Below are 15,265 nucleotides of genomic sequence, written 5' to 3'. Positions count from 1 at the left end.
CAGTATTCTGGTTCACTGCGATGCAACGCATCCAAATCTGCAACCTATCAGATATGATGTTTTTTCCATTATTCTTTAAAAATATATTTTGCACTTAATCTTGTCAAATCTATTTCCCTTATTCTTTGCAAATACTATTATTTTTTATTAACCTAGCCATTGGAAGCATTAAAAGGGGAGTGAAGCTTAGGCAACTGTAAAAAAGAACTGAAATCAATACAATATTTGTTGACTTGTGATCAACGCTTTATTGCATTGCCACATTTAGTGACAGTGTTCCTGCTACAGTGAGAGAAGTGGGACCCTCAAGGCACACCCTGAGCTGACCTCCCTTAGGTACCCTCTGTCATCGTCCATCTCCCCCCTCCTATCACTGCACAATGACAACAAGGCTTGAGACCCTCTCTGGAGAGTACTGCAGTGTGCTTCTGGTGGTCCACACTCAGGATCTCACCTTCAGGACTCAGAAAGTATCTTCTGTCCGGATCCTCTCTGCACTTGTTCCTGGTAAAACTGTGGCTTATGATTGTGTTAACTTATTCAAATGTGACCAGATTTCAGGACTGGAGGCAGGAACCAAGGAGGCAAAGGACAGCGCTCAGCACCAACAGCGCCTGCTGCGTGCAGTGTATGACATCAGACAACCTTCATTCAAAGATATGAAGAATAATCCCTCCTCTGAAAGTTCAAATGCATCACCAAGCTGCAAAGTGCCAAATACAGTACTGTGCAAAGGTCTTGGGCACATTAAAAAATATTCTGTAAAGTGAAAATGCTTTCAAATGTAATAAAATGAAGACTTCCTAAATATCAAAAAACATTACTACAAAGAGCAGTAAACAGTAAAAACCTAAATCAAATCAATATTTGGTGTGACCACCCTTTAAAACTGCATCAATTCTCATAGGTATGTTGTTGGCAGTTTTATCAGAAGATCGGCTGGTAGGTTGTTTCAAGCATCTTGGAGAACTTGTCACAGTTCTTCTGCAGACTTTGGCTGTCTCGCTTGCTACTGTCTCTCCAGGTAATCCCAAACAGCCTTGATGATGTTGACATCGGGGCTCTTTGGAGACCATACCATCTGAAAACATGTAGAGAACCTCAGGTGCCTAGGGCTTTGCACAGTAATGTATCCACTAAAGCCATTTGGACCAATACATCCTTCGTTTCCAGAACTAGAACAATCCGGATCCGATGCTTAGCTGAAACTTTTGCTGAAAAATCTGGTAGAGAACTAATTAGTGAAGGGGTAGTGAAAGGAAATTGGGGACAGAGAGGTGGTAGATGGAATTTAATTTGAACATTTATAGCAGGGACCTTGGTAGTGTTGATATTCAGAGGTGTCTTAGAGTGCATGTTCATAGCTCCCTGAAAGCAATGTCATAGGTAGATAAGGTGAAGTAGAAGTAACCTGGCATGTGTACGTGTTGTAATGTTGCAACTGAACAAATCATTGGTCAAGCCATACTTGAAGTATTATGGATAGTTCTGGTCACTACATCTTATGGGGATAGGCTGAGCAAGCGCGGGCTTTTCTTTTTTAGAGAGGAAGAATGAGAGGTGCTTTGGTAGAAGTCTACAAGATGGAGAGATGCATGAATAGAGTGAACAGCCAGAGACGTTTTCCCCAGGGCGGAAATGGCTAATATGAGAGGGGATAATTTTAAGGTAATCGGTGAAAAGTATAGGAGAGATGACAGAGGTAGGTGTTTTTACACAGAGAATGTGCGCAGAAAACATTCACCAGGATATTGCCTGGAAAGGTGGATTTACTTGGGAGAGGTTAGGTAAACTGGGTTAATTCTCACTGGAATGTAGGAGGCTGATTATACGGAGGTCTATAAAACAATGAGGGTCATAGGTAAGGTAGAAATGTAAAGTCTTTCTCCTCGATTGGTGGGCAGAAGGGTAAGGTAAGGTAGGAAGAAAAATTTCAAAGGATCTGAGGAGAAATTTTTCCCCCCACTTAATGAGTGGTAGTTACAGGGAACAAGCTGCCAGAGAGAGAAGTAGGTAGAACTACAATGTTCTAAAGGCATTGGGACAGATACTCAGATCAGAAAGGAGCACAGGGCCATGGGCCTAATGGAGACAAATGGGATTATTGTAGACATCACAGTCATCACAGACAAGCTGGGCTAAAAGGGCGTTTTCTGTGACATACAATTTGATGATTTTGGAAAGCGAGTCACGTGTCACCAGAGTCCTACAGAACATTCACTTTGAAATGCATTATTTATCAGAGCCAAGAAAGTAGCACCTGGAAGTCTCTGGGGAGTTGGGAGTTCCTAACAGCTTCTGCTTTTTTAGCCTTCTCAATGAGAAAAGCTTCGCCTTCAGCCTAACTCCTTCTGTGCCTAGTCACATTAGAGCCCTGTTCAAATCCTTGCTGTAAGTCCCAAAACATGCAACAATGAAGAACAATCTTGTTCTCAGTGCTCAACAAATTCATTCTGAGATTTCCAACTGCAGCCTTCAACCGTGGTAAATGTAACTCTCTTCCCTCAAATTGAATTTAGAAAGAGAGCTGGTACAGGTACGTTCCTGCAAGGTATACCGGTTTCTGTTTCACAGCAAATCAATTGGTCATTGCACATGTGATGGTATAACCCTTGATTTGTAAATAATGCTCATGAAAGCATTAAAATAATATATGTATACACACACACACACTCTACATACACATACTCCAGCACATTGACAGTTCACAGAAATGTTTTGCTATTCTCTTCATGTAGGAAATCAATTACGTAATGCATATGAAACAGGCTCTTGATAATTACATTTCTATGCCAACACAAATTTAGATTTCCATTTACCAAAGCATTTCCTCTCTTTTGTTCTGAAAATCAGAATTAAATGATGCCCTTCCATCTGATCATTATTCAAGCTCTCATGGTTTAGAAATAATTGTACTAGGAGCATATTCCTTTCATGTGGAATGAACCATCAGCCACACAAACTTTGTTTCATGAAAAAGGCAGCAAACTTTCAAATCCACTATCTAAGAGAGCTGTGGAGGGTCATTTGTTAAGTACCTTCAAGGTAGAGATCAATAGGTTTGTAGATATTAAGAGAATCAAACAGTGTTCTTGCAGGAAGTAGGCAATGAGAATTTTTAAAAAGTCATATTTTTTTGATTTGGGAGCAGGTGCAAGTGGCCAAATGGGCTACACTTTCTCTTTATGTTGCCACACTCCAGTACTTTTAAGAATGATTTTAAGATATTATAGGGTTCTGTACTAATGCTAGTTACACATTATGTGTCAATTAGTCTATACATTGCATGCCAAGTTCTGCTTTGGTTACAAAAACCAGTAACTTGTTTGATGTCTTGATAATGTCATCAACTCTTTGTAAAAGGGGCTGTTCACCCTTGAAAGACAGTAACGACAGACAGAAGAAAAGTCCGTGAAGGTTGAAAAAACAAGGCTTGGAGTCAAGATTGATTACCACAGATTTCAAGAGTGGGTTAAAAATGAGCAGAGGGATAATATATGGAGTGGAGGTAAGGCTAAAAACAGATAATAAACAAACAAGAATGACCAATATGTTCAGGGAGGTGATACATCTTTAAAAAGATATTGTCTAACATTGATGGAACTGAAAAGGAACAAAGATTGGTTAATCCATACAATGAATCTTACTCGAAGCAATAACCATTAAAATAATTATCACTTAACCTTTTATATGGAAGGTAAATAATCCAAGTGAATTTGCCAATTCTGACTAGAAAGAGGTGCTAACAATCATCATGACGGGGTGACAGAATATTGAAAAAGGCCACTGCAATCAAATCAAATACAGTCTGCATTATTTAAGATTGGGAATACATTTAATCAGATCAACTACAGATTTGCCAACCTTAATTAAGGATTGGTGAAATTGAGAATGTGATATTATTAACTTAACTGGGCTAACAAAACAAAGTTAAAATAACAACAATTTCCCACTCTTTTTCACATTACAGTGTACTTCCCAGGAATAGAATATACAACAGTGGCAAAGTACCAGAAGATCTTTTAAAGCCAGTATTCATTGCACTGCCAAAGAAACCATGTGCAACAGAATGTGGACAACACAGAACAATTAGTTTAAAGAGCCACCTCACAAAAATTCTACTTAGAATCATCATGCTCAGAATAAGAAACAAAATTAAACTAGAGATCGGTGAAGAAGAGTGCAGCTTTGTCGACGGCAAAGGAACATCAAATGTCACTTATGTTCTCAGGAATATTATCAAAAGGTCAACAGAAGTACAACAGGACCTATAGTTCTGTTTCATTGACGACACAAAAGCCTTTGACACAGTGAAACACCAAGTCATCACAAAAATGCTTAAAAATATTAATATCGACGGAAAAGATCTAAGAATAATCAGGAATCTCTACTGGCAACAAAGTGCAGCCATACGGATAGACAACGAGATTGGTGAATATCAGCCAATAAAGCGAGGAGTCAGACAGGGTTGTGTTCTATCACCAGACCTGTTCTCCCTGTACAGTGAAAACATGATGAGAACTATACCAGACCTACCTGGAATAAGTACAGGAGGATACACTATCAACAACCTCCACTATGCGGGTGATACAGTACTGATAGCAAACAGTGAAGTAAATTTACAGAAACTTGTATCTACCATTAACACAAAGAGTGAAAGACTTGGCCTGACCTTAAACAAAAAGAAAACTGAAGTAATGGTAATATCAAAGAAACCTGATATCCCAAACTGTAGCATCATATTGGGAAATGAAATCCTGAAACAAGTTCACAACTTCAAGTACCTTGGATCATGGGTAACATCTGATGGCAAATGCAAAACAGACATAAAAGCAAGAATAGCAATGGCAAGAACAGCATTTACAGAAATGAGAAACATCCTACAAACAAGAAAATAGCAATTGACATCCGCCTTAGAACTCTCAGCTGCTGCATTCTTCCCATATTGATGTATGACTGCGAGTCATGGACCAACACAAATGCAATGGAAAAAAGAATCAATGTAGCAGAGATGTGGTTCCCCAGAAGGTTGCTATGCATATCATATACTGACAGGACAACCAATGAAGAAGTTCTACTGAGAACGAATACAAAACGTACATTACTTAAAAAAATCAGAAAACAGCAATCAAAATTCTTTTGACACATCATGTGAAGAGAGACATTAGAACATTTAGTTACACCTGGAAAGCTGGAAGGAAGAAGAAGCAGAGGCAGACAGAGAATGAAAGTGAGAGATGGATTAACATCATGGTTGGAAACGGGGAGGCAACAACTACAACTCGGAGGTTCAGGGACCATGATGGATGGAGAGACATGAAGGTCCATGCCAAACGGCAAGGCACCCGAACTACTGCCTGGAAATTAATGTAAGAAAGTTATAGACTGCTTGATATTATTTTGCTATAATAGATATTACTGTCAAACTATTTATTCAACTTTAGTGGATTTTACAGATTTGATTTTTACCTTAAACCCTTGTCAGAAGGGATTAGTAGCTTTTATTTATAATATGATTATGAAGATACAACCAGAAATATCAGTTAGAATTAAACAAGAATGGGAAAAAGAACTTCGATATAATATATCAACAGATAAATGGGAAAAAATTTTGCAAATGGTTAATTCCTCTTCTATATGTGCTAAACATGCTTTAATACAATTTAAAATTGTACATAGAGCTCATATGTCTAAAGATAAACTTGCTCGATTCTATTCTCATATTAACCCTCAATGTGACAGATGTCATTCAGAAGTGGCCTCATTGACCCATATGTTTTGGTCATGTCCCACTTTACATAACTATTGGAAGGACATATTTACTACTATTTCCTCAATTTGGAATATAGATTTACAACCTCATTTTATTACTGCAATTTTTGGCATACCAAATGAAGATGGTAATCAGTTTTCCCCTTCAATCAGATGAATGATTGCTTTTGTAACATTAATGGCCAGAAGGTCTATATTACAAAATTGGAAAGAAGTAAATCCTCCTACCACGTTTCAGTGGCTTTCTCAAACTATTTCTTATCTGAGCCTGGAAAAAATTAGAAGCACTATTTTTGACTCATCAATTAAATTTGAAGAAACTTGGAGACCGTTCATTCGACATTTTCATATGAATTAATTTGGCCTCTTCCAGACCTTCTCTCTGCTTATTCTTGTTCTGGTATGGAGTTCCGGAGTTTTTTTGACACTATCATATACTTGTAAGCTATTACTATTGCCCATGTTAGTTTAGTTTAGTGTTTTATTTTTCTTAATATATACTTTTTTCACATATTTTCAAATTTTTTCTTCTTTTAATGGTTATTTTTGTTTTTTTTCATATATAATCATATGGACTTGATTGATCAAGGTATTTTTTTCTGCTGATGTTTAATAGGATATCGTTATCTTATTATCAACGTGACTTCAAGGCTATTGTATTCATAATTTACTCATTATTATGTTATGTTTTTTTTATATGTATATATGAAAATCAATAAAAAAATTGAAAAAGAAAGAAAGAAACTATTTATTCACATTCATAGTCTAAGCTTGTAAACAGAGAAGAGATACTTGAACAAGTTATCAAAAGCCCCACAGTAGAATATCCCACAATGAGGCACGGCACTTTCAACAGACAAAGTAAACATAGAAAATAACTGGAATGAAAGTGTTTTATTTGTAGAATACTTCTTTTGAAATTTGATATAATTTATGTTAAAAAGGAAAGTCTTCACAGATCACTCCAGTGTTCTCTCCAGGCACTGAGTACTTTGGATAACATCAGAAAAATCCCAATTAGTATATAAATAAGTGAAAGAAAAAAACGGTGTAATATTTTAAAAAAAGACATGCTCAAGGCATACAAAGATTAAATTACATGAAAACACAATCCAGTTGAAGGACATAATAGAGAAGAACAGCAAAGAAAGAGCCATTTGGCCCATCTAGTCCATGCTCAAAGCATTTAAATTGCCTGCTCATCATCGACCTGCATGGGAACTATAATCCTCCATACCCCTATCCCTCATGTCCCTAGCCGAACTTCTCAAGCATGCATGCACCAGCTGTGCTGGCTGCTCATTTTCATTCCACGCTCTCATGACCCTCTGCATGAAGAAGATTTCTCCTCATGCTCCCCTTAAACTTTTCACTTGTCACCTTTCACTCTTAACCCATGACCTCTGGCTGTAGTCCCACCGACCTCAGTGGAAAATGTCTGCTTGCATTAACCCTATCGATACCCGCTCAAATCAAATATAAAATCTAAAAAAAATTAGAAAATGTTGGAAATACTAATTACTCCTCTTTTTCACTGTCTTTTTTTTTTGCTTTGCACTGCCATAAATCAAATTTCTCAACATAGGACAGTGATAATAAACCTGATTCTGATCTATGGGAAGAGAAACCAAGTCAACATTTCGGACTGAAGTCTCTTCAATAGAACTGAGAAGGAGAGAATAAAAGCTCATTAGACTGCTGGGAGAGTAGTGGGAAAGAACATCTTGGATAGGAAATAATGGAGATCACAGGGACAAGGTATGAACAAGGATATCTGATCAATGAGTGAATAACAGCAGTCAGCAAGTCAGTACACAGACAGAAATTTATGGGTGTTGCAAAATGTAGGGCAAGACATCAAGCTCAGCAGGTGAGGCTGGGGCTGGTTCTCCATTTCCAGCGAAAACAGAAAACAAGGCGAGCCAATATCATACGTGGGTTACTGATACAGACAGAGAAATTAAGTTATCCGAAGCTGTCAAATTCAATATCAAACCCAGAAGGCTGAAACGTACCTAGCCAGAAGATGAGGTTCTGTTCCTCAGTCTTGCTTTGGATCTGAAGTCCACAGACCAATGTGTTAGAGTGGAAGAGGGATGGAGAATAGAGTGGCAGGCACCAGGAAACTCAGGGTTTCCCTTGTGGACTGAATGCAGGTGCTTCACAAAATAGTGATCCAATCTGTGTTTGGTTTCTCTAATGTTGAGCAGACCATATCATGAACACCAAAGACAAGAGAATTCCTGCTTCACCTGGAAATACTGTTCCTGGACAGAGAGTATAATATACCCAGATTGCACAATCCACTCACATATTCAGAGAAAATACTAATGAACGTATCTTCTATGTCATCCTCAACTTTTCCACTCCTGTAATACTAGTACAGAGTTAAGCAGAAGATAAAGATGATAATAAAGAGCACCACAAAACTGAAGTTCACTCTAAGTGAATGGTCTGAATTCTTACTATTTCACTGAGCGTTTTCAATGAATCTTTGAGGCTGTCACTGGAGTGTTGCCTTGCTGCAGTCAGAAGGAGTTCAGAGTTGCTCAATATGCGAGGCTGAAGCTTATAAATGTTGGTGATGACTTCTTTTGCTTTGGTTGTGTCTTCAGGTGAATAGTAAATATATTGGTATGCTGAGCTAGAAAAAAAAAGAGAATAAAGATACTGTTGATTGTCAATTCAAATTATAATTTTTAGAACAAGAAAATAGCAATGCTGTGGATAATATTCCACTACATAATTGAAAAAGTAACTCTGCTTTTTCCTCCTTTTCTAACGATTCAAATGACAGATGTTCATTGCCTGGCAAGACAAGAAGAGTCTAGTTTTCATGAGAACTGCCAATTTGTTTGTGAAACGTGAACTGCATGTAAAAACCCATTATCTAAAGTAGAATTTCTCATGTTCTGCTTTGACAATGTGTTTTATGATACCAAGGCATACTTTTTAATGTGACCAATGCCACGTGGAATGCAATTTCACCAGCAGAAATGCAAATGTTGTAGTTCAAATCACAATCTATCCATTTTTCTTTATGCTATAGAAATGGAGACAATTTCAGCTCAGAGTCTATGCTAGCTCAGAGAGTAATTCCATTTCTCCAGCAATTTTCCCTGCAACCAAATCACCCTCACTCCCTTCCCTATTCAGTACCCTCTGAACTATTCCACACACCTATTCAGAAAAGGCAACTTACAGTGGCTAGTTAACCGACCAACTCACCCTTCTTTGGGATATGGCAGGAGAGTTGAAAACTCAGTCACAGGGAGAAGGTGCGAATCCCACACAGTCAGAAGCTAATTTATGGGGGCTGTGATGCATCAGAACAAGCAAGCTTGCACCACACTACCAGCCAAATTCAATTTTAGCTGCGGAGATGATGGCAGAAACTTCTAAACAAGGAAAACTTTAAACTGGTTCAGAACAGGTCTCTCAAGGCGAAGAAACAGAGCAGCTGAATTATGTTTGGACCACATTTGTTATGCATGCAGATACTTCATCACAAATAGATTGATAGCAAATGAGAGCTGATATCATTTGCCTGTCATAACATATGCAACTATGAAATTGTTATTTAAATTTGGAAAATTAGTTTTATCATTTTAAAATGTTCTGCTGTTAACAATTATGCTGTTGATCAGTATTCTGGCCTAGGATTTTCATGGAAACAAACGGTGAGGTTATAGTCCCTGGCATTATGAGACAACAAAGAGGGAGTTTCCTGAGAACCCATACCCACACTTAAATCGGATGTTTATAACTTTCTCATCTGTACCTTTATGATATTCTGTAGGGAAACCAGCCATGCCATAGGGAAGTACGTAAGGATGCTGGAGGCCACTGCCTGCACAAAATCCAAGGCAGTTCTTTGTCATATTGAGCTGAGGGTTCAAAAACTGTTTGTACTTCTTCCCTCTGCTCGACGACACTAATGGCTGCCAGATCCTTACAAACCCATCCATTTAAACAGGGCCATCAAGCTGTTTTGCATTTCTTTATTTTAATTAATCTATATAACTTCTTTTTAAAATACATATTTTTATTTAATCATTTTGAACTATTTAAATATGCTTCAGCTGGTTCTGAATTTCTCTGGTGATGAGAGATATTCAGAGATAGTGGGAAACGTTTCCGACTGCACAGGCCTCAGAATGGTCAGAGGGCAGAGGCTCAGACTGCAGAATGAGGCCTGGTTGTAGACAAGTCCACTTTGAGAATGCTACCAGGATTAAGGTTGCCAACTGTCCCGTATTAGCTGGGACATCCTGTATATTGGGATAAATTGGTCTGTCCCATACAGGACCGCCCTTGTCCCATATTTGACTACTACTACTCTGTAATCACCAGAGGGCATGCTTCCAGGCAGATCCTAGATCTGATATAACAGCGTGTGTGCGTGTTGAATGTGCTGTTGACGCCATGCACGAGTGATTCACCTGTCATCCAATCACAGGCCCCCTTATGCGCATCAGTTGTGTGCTATATTTTGCCAATTCCTGCCAAAACAAAAAGTTCCAGTAACATCTGGTGTTGTTCAATTGGTTTGGCATGTGCCAATATGGATAAACCTCCAAAAACGAAAAGACTGTGCAGTTATAACAAGCAATAGGAAGCAAAAAAGACGTGGGTTAAACCTGTCAGCGGTGACTCGATGTCGATGAAGGCCTTCTGTACTTTATGCCTTCAGGAATTCTCAATTGGCCACGGAGGTGAGAATCTAACTCAGCATACTTCCACAGTAGTGTACAAGAAGGCCACACTAGCTAAAGGTGCAAGCAATACTGGTGCAATCTTCATGAAATCTACTGCAGAAAATGACAAAATCGCGGCGTGAAGCCTCGTATGCGTACCATACGGTTAACACGGACTCAGCTACAACAGCACTGACTGTCTTGCTAAGCTCAACGGTGCTTTGTTTAACGACTCAAATGTTGTGAAGAAGATGCACTTGGGAAGAACGAAAGCTGAGGTGATGACAATGAATGTTTTAGGACCAAAGACTGTGCGGGCTATTATGGATGATCTGTCCCCGATCGAAGAAGGTGAGCCCGTGGAGCCTGCGTATTTCTCAGTTGCCACCGATGCCTCAAACAAGGGAGATAGAAAAATGTTTCCAGTGTGCGTGAGATGTTTCTCTGTGTCTGATGTAAGTTACTTGACTTTTATGAAGACAGTAATGAAACTGCAAATAGCATACATCAAGCTCTGATGAGCTCTGATGAAAAGTATGAATTGGATATTAGACATGTCACAGCCTATGCAACAGATAATGCCAATGTAAACTTTGGAAAACACCACTCAGTTTTCCAGTTATTGAGCAATGCCAACAATCGCATTCTGAAAGCTAACTGCCCAACTCACATAGCTCATAACGCGTGCAAGCACGCCTGTGATCAGCTGACAGTAGATATTAGATAATCGTTCTAAAGGTCTACAGCCACTCCTCAATACCTGCTTCCCGAAGAGAGGAACCACATTCATTTTTTGTCTTTGTTGACATTGAGTAGCATGAGATTCTACATCATGTTTGCACACAACGGCTCTCTTCATCCAGCTGTCGAACGTCTCCTGCTAAGCTGGGCAGCTCTTCTGTCATACTTCAGCTCCCTCGAGACCCGTCCCGTGGCACTGAAGAGGATTTTTGAGGATAAAGGAAAAACTGGAGCTACTGAAATTTATCTGTGCTTTTTCCACAACGTGGGGTGTGTTTTTGACCAACTCGTAAAAAAACCAGAGGAAACAAAACTCTGCATCACAGGTGTTTGAGGAAGTCCGAAAGTTCCAAATGAAGATGCTTCAGCGGAAACAGAATAGCAGACCAAGCAGCTGACGGACAAACAAGTGCCAACACAAAGGTCCAAGCAGCAACAGGACTTTGTGAAGTTCTGTGACTCTGTCATTACATACATTGACAAGTGGTTTGATTTCTCACCAGAAAATGTAATGATGAAACTGAAACCGATCAGCCTCTATGAGGAGCTCTCCTTCACTGACCTGGGGCAGGTGGTGGCTGCCCTCAAAATGACAGAGACAGTCAATATGGACCACCTCTAGGAAGAGTTTTGTGCTAGCCGGGAGGAAATACAGAAAGCCAGACAGGATACCACAAAATCCACCAGTGAGAAGTGGGTGGCAGTTTTCCAAAACATAGGGAAAGCCAACTTGATCAACATGTTCAGGATTGTCTCATTTGCCCTCAGTGTGCCAGGCTCAAATGCCGTTGTAGAGAGGATCTCCTCTCTGATGACCATTAAATGGTCCAACTCAAGAAAGAGATGCAGCACAGAGCTGATCAAAAATGAACTTCAAATATCTGTGAACTGTGACTTGTCATGTAAGGACTTCTCTATGGCTGAGCAAAAGGACAAAGGACTGCTTGAATCAGTCAAGAGCAGCAAGAAATAGCCATGGAAAAAGTAGACTTGGTGAATCCCCCCCTCTTTTCCAGTGATTATATGTCTATAGGCACATACAGACAGGGTTACTTGGTGTTATTTCATGTCTGACTGGTAGTCAGATTATGTTCTTATGTACACATGGTTCATATATTGGATTTGTTTACCTATTCAGGGTTGTTGTTTTTTTCTCTCTCTCTTTTGGAAAAGGTCCCTGTTACCATCTGCTAGCTGCCAGCCCCCTCAGTCACCTCATCCCGGGCCTGCACCATACCCACACTGCCGTGGCACCCTACCTTTTGTCCCTTATTTGGGAGTGAGAGAGTTGGCAACCCTAGCCAGGATACTGCAGCCTCATAATTGCAAAAGGTCAGGGCAACCATGGGTGCCAAGATGTACGAGAAATGTTGGCAAAGTCAAGCTTAATTTTCAAGCTTAGAAAAATCGAGGGCTATGCAGTAGGGGAATTCTAGGCAGTTTCTGGAGTAGGTTACATGATCGGCACAACATTATGGGCCGAAGGGCTGAAGATTTCGATGTCTATGTTCTCAATCTAATTTATTGATGGTTATTGTCCTATTATTGCACTTTATTGACATGTGACCATAAACTTAGCTTTGAATTACGTGGTAGATTGTAGTGCTTACAAAAAAAATTATCAATTTTTTTCTAAAAATCCATTTTTTCCTATGTTACTGTTAATATTTTGTTTAAATGTATGATAACTGCTAGATTCATTTGACATTCATTCAATTGACACCAAAAAAAAAAATACTGTAATACTTACCTGTTCTTCAGTTTTTAAATTTTGGAGATCTTAGAAATTCAAGACAAAACTTCATAAAAACAAGCAATACACACAAAATGCTGGTGGAATGCAGCAGGCCAGGCAGCATCTATAGGGAGAACCACTGTTGACATTTCAGGCCGAGACCCGAATCTCTTACTATCTTTCCTTTCAGTTAGTCCTGACAAAGGGTTTCCTTATTTCGAATAGATTTGAGCAAAATGCACTGCTTATGAAAGACCTAGTTCTTTTTTGCTGGAGGAAAGAAATTGGGAGAAAGGCAAAATCCAGGCCTTTAAAATGATATTAAGTGCAAGTAAATAACATTCTAACCTGAACAATTAACTTTGATAACAGGGATGGATTCCTGAATGGATCAGAGACTTTATATTCCACATGGCTTTGTGACCTAGGCAAAGCTATCTGAGCTGTAACATTCCATTTTGTAAGCACCAGCCTAGGGGATATTTTTGTAAATCAAAGTTAGAATTGTCCAGTTATGCATGTAGCTAACATGCTGGAGTTTTCCACTGATAAATGTTACTTAAGCAGCTACAGAAATTGCTGCAAATATGCGCAGATGATCACCAATATACTCTGCTTTCTCTCCACCAGATGGTTCAACAATGAATTGCACCCTCACCCTGAGCATCACTCTCTGGCTTCTCATAAACACTGGGTGGATATCTACCATACAGTGGCTCACATTGCCGACTGCGTCATTCTATCCCAGTCCCTGTCATACCACTGTCAGCTTTAAGAAAGATATCCTGGAGTTAATTAGGAAAGATTGCACAATCCCAGGCTAATTTGCCATTCGCCTTCCTGAATACTTGCTGCACCTGCAAGCCAACTTTATGTGTTGTATGCACACTCTCAGTATTTAGACAGGAGCCTACCTTTTTCAATCCTCTTACCAATTTTCTAACATTAAACTAACCACCACAATGCAAGCATTAAATGACATTATTGTTGCTGCCTCAACTATCTCCTATGGCAACTCATTCCATAAACTCACCACCCTCTGTGTGAAAAGTTTGCTCCTCATATTCTTTTTAAAACTTTTCCCTCTCACCCTAAATCGATGCTCCCTGTCCTGGACTGTTCCCGTCAACCTTATCTATTGTTCATGTCACATGACACAGGCGATTATGGTCCTTCCACGACCATGATGGCTCTTGGCAAACTTTTCTACAGAAGCGGTTTATTATTGGCTTCTTCTGGGCAGTGTCAGGTGACCCCAGCCATTATCATTACTCTTCAGAGATTGTCTGCCTGGCGTCTGTGGTCGCATAACTTGTGATGTGCACCAGCTGCTTGTACATCCACTGACCGCCTGCTCCCATGGCTTTACATGACCCTGATCAAGGGCTGTGGGGTGTGGGCTAAGCAGGTGCTGCAGCTTACCTAAGGGTAAGCTGCAGACTTGTGGAGGGAGCTCCTTACACCTCCTTTGGTAGAGATGTATCTCTACCCTACCATTCAAAACTTATCTCTACCTCTCATAGTACCTCTCATGGTTGCCCCTCATTTTCCAATGTTCTAAGGTATAATGGCTTAGCCTGACGGCTCTCTTTAACTCAGGCCCTCTGGTTCTGGCAACATCCTCATAATTCTTTTCCCAGTTTAACCACATCCTTCCTGGCCAGAACTGTACACAGTACTACAAGTGCAGCCCCACCAATGACTGATTACAACTACAACATAATGTCCTAACTCCGATACTCTGTGCCCTGTCTGATGAAGGCCAGCGTGCAAAACATCCTGTCTGCCTGTGATGTCACTTTCAATCAGCTATGCACTTGTACACCCTCTGTTCCATTAATAAAGATCTATGTGGGTCATCTGGTTGGAATATTTACAGACGTATTCAACCTCCCGCCTCTGCAGTCTGAGGTTCGCATCTGCTCAAAAGGACCTTTATTGAATCAGTACCCAAGAAGAGCGCGGTGATCTGCCTCAGTGACTCCCGTCCAGTGCTGTGAGAGGCTGGTTATGGTGCAAATCAACGTCTGCCTCAGAGATGACTTGCATCTGTTCAAATTTGGGTACTACCACAGCATTTCGATAGTGGTTGCCAATTGTCTGGCTTTTTACTCTGTGAGGACCATCTGGACAATAGGAACTTGCATGCCAGGCTGCTGTACATCAACCACAGTTCACTGTTCAACACAATTATCCCACCCAAACACAACATTAAGATTCAAGACCTGGACTTCTGTACCTCTGGTGCAGCTATCTCCTCCCTGGTAATATGAATGTCCTCCAAAGCATTTCCACTTGTTTCCCCTATCCCCAAGGGGAA

At 39.9% G+C, this 15,265-nt stretch overlaps 1 protein-coding gene across 6 annotated transcripts in view; it reads right to left on the bottom strand.

Annotated features, from left to right (window-relative positions):
• The window catches only part of inpp4b (inositol polyphosphate-4-phosphatase type II B), a 786,855-nt gene that overhangs the window by 93,690 nt on the left and 677,900 nt on the right, over positions 1-15,265 (bottom strand). For all 6 annotated transcript variants that reach the window (XM_059965139.1, XM_059965141.1, XM_059965142.1 and 3 more), the window contains one exon: positions 8,239-8,416. In XM_059965139.1, coding sequence (XP_059821122.1) covers positions 8,239-8,416 — 178 coding nt within the window. The remainder of the gene's footprint in view (positions 1-8,238; positions 8,417-15,265) is intronic.

The sequence above is a fragment of the Hypanus sabinus genome, chromosome 3, assembly GCF_030144855.1.
Source record: "Hypanus sabinus isolate sHypSab1 chromosome 3, sHypSab1.hap1, whole genome shotgun sequence".
Taxonomy (NCBI): Eukaryota; Metazoa; Chordata; class Chondrichthyes; order Myliobatiformes; family Dasyatidae; genus Hypanus; species Hypanus sabinus.
The sequence above is the reverse complement of the archived record's forward strand: the minus strand, read 5'-3'. Positions and strand labels throughout refer to the sequence as shown.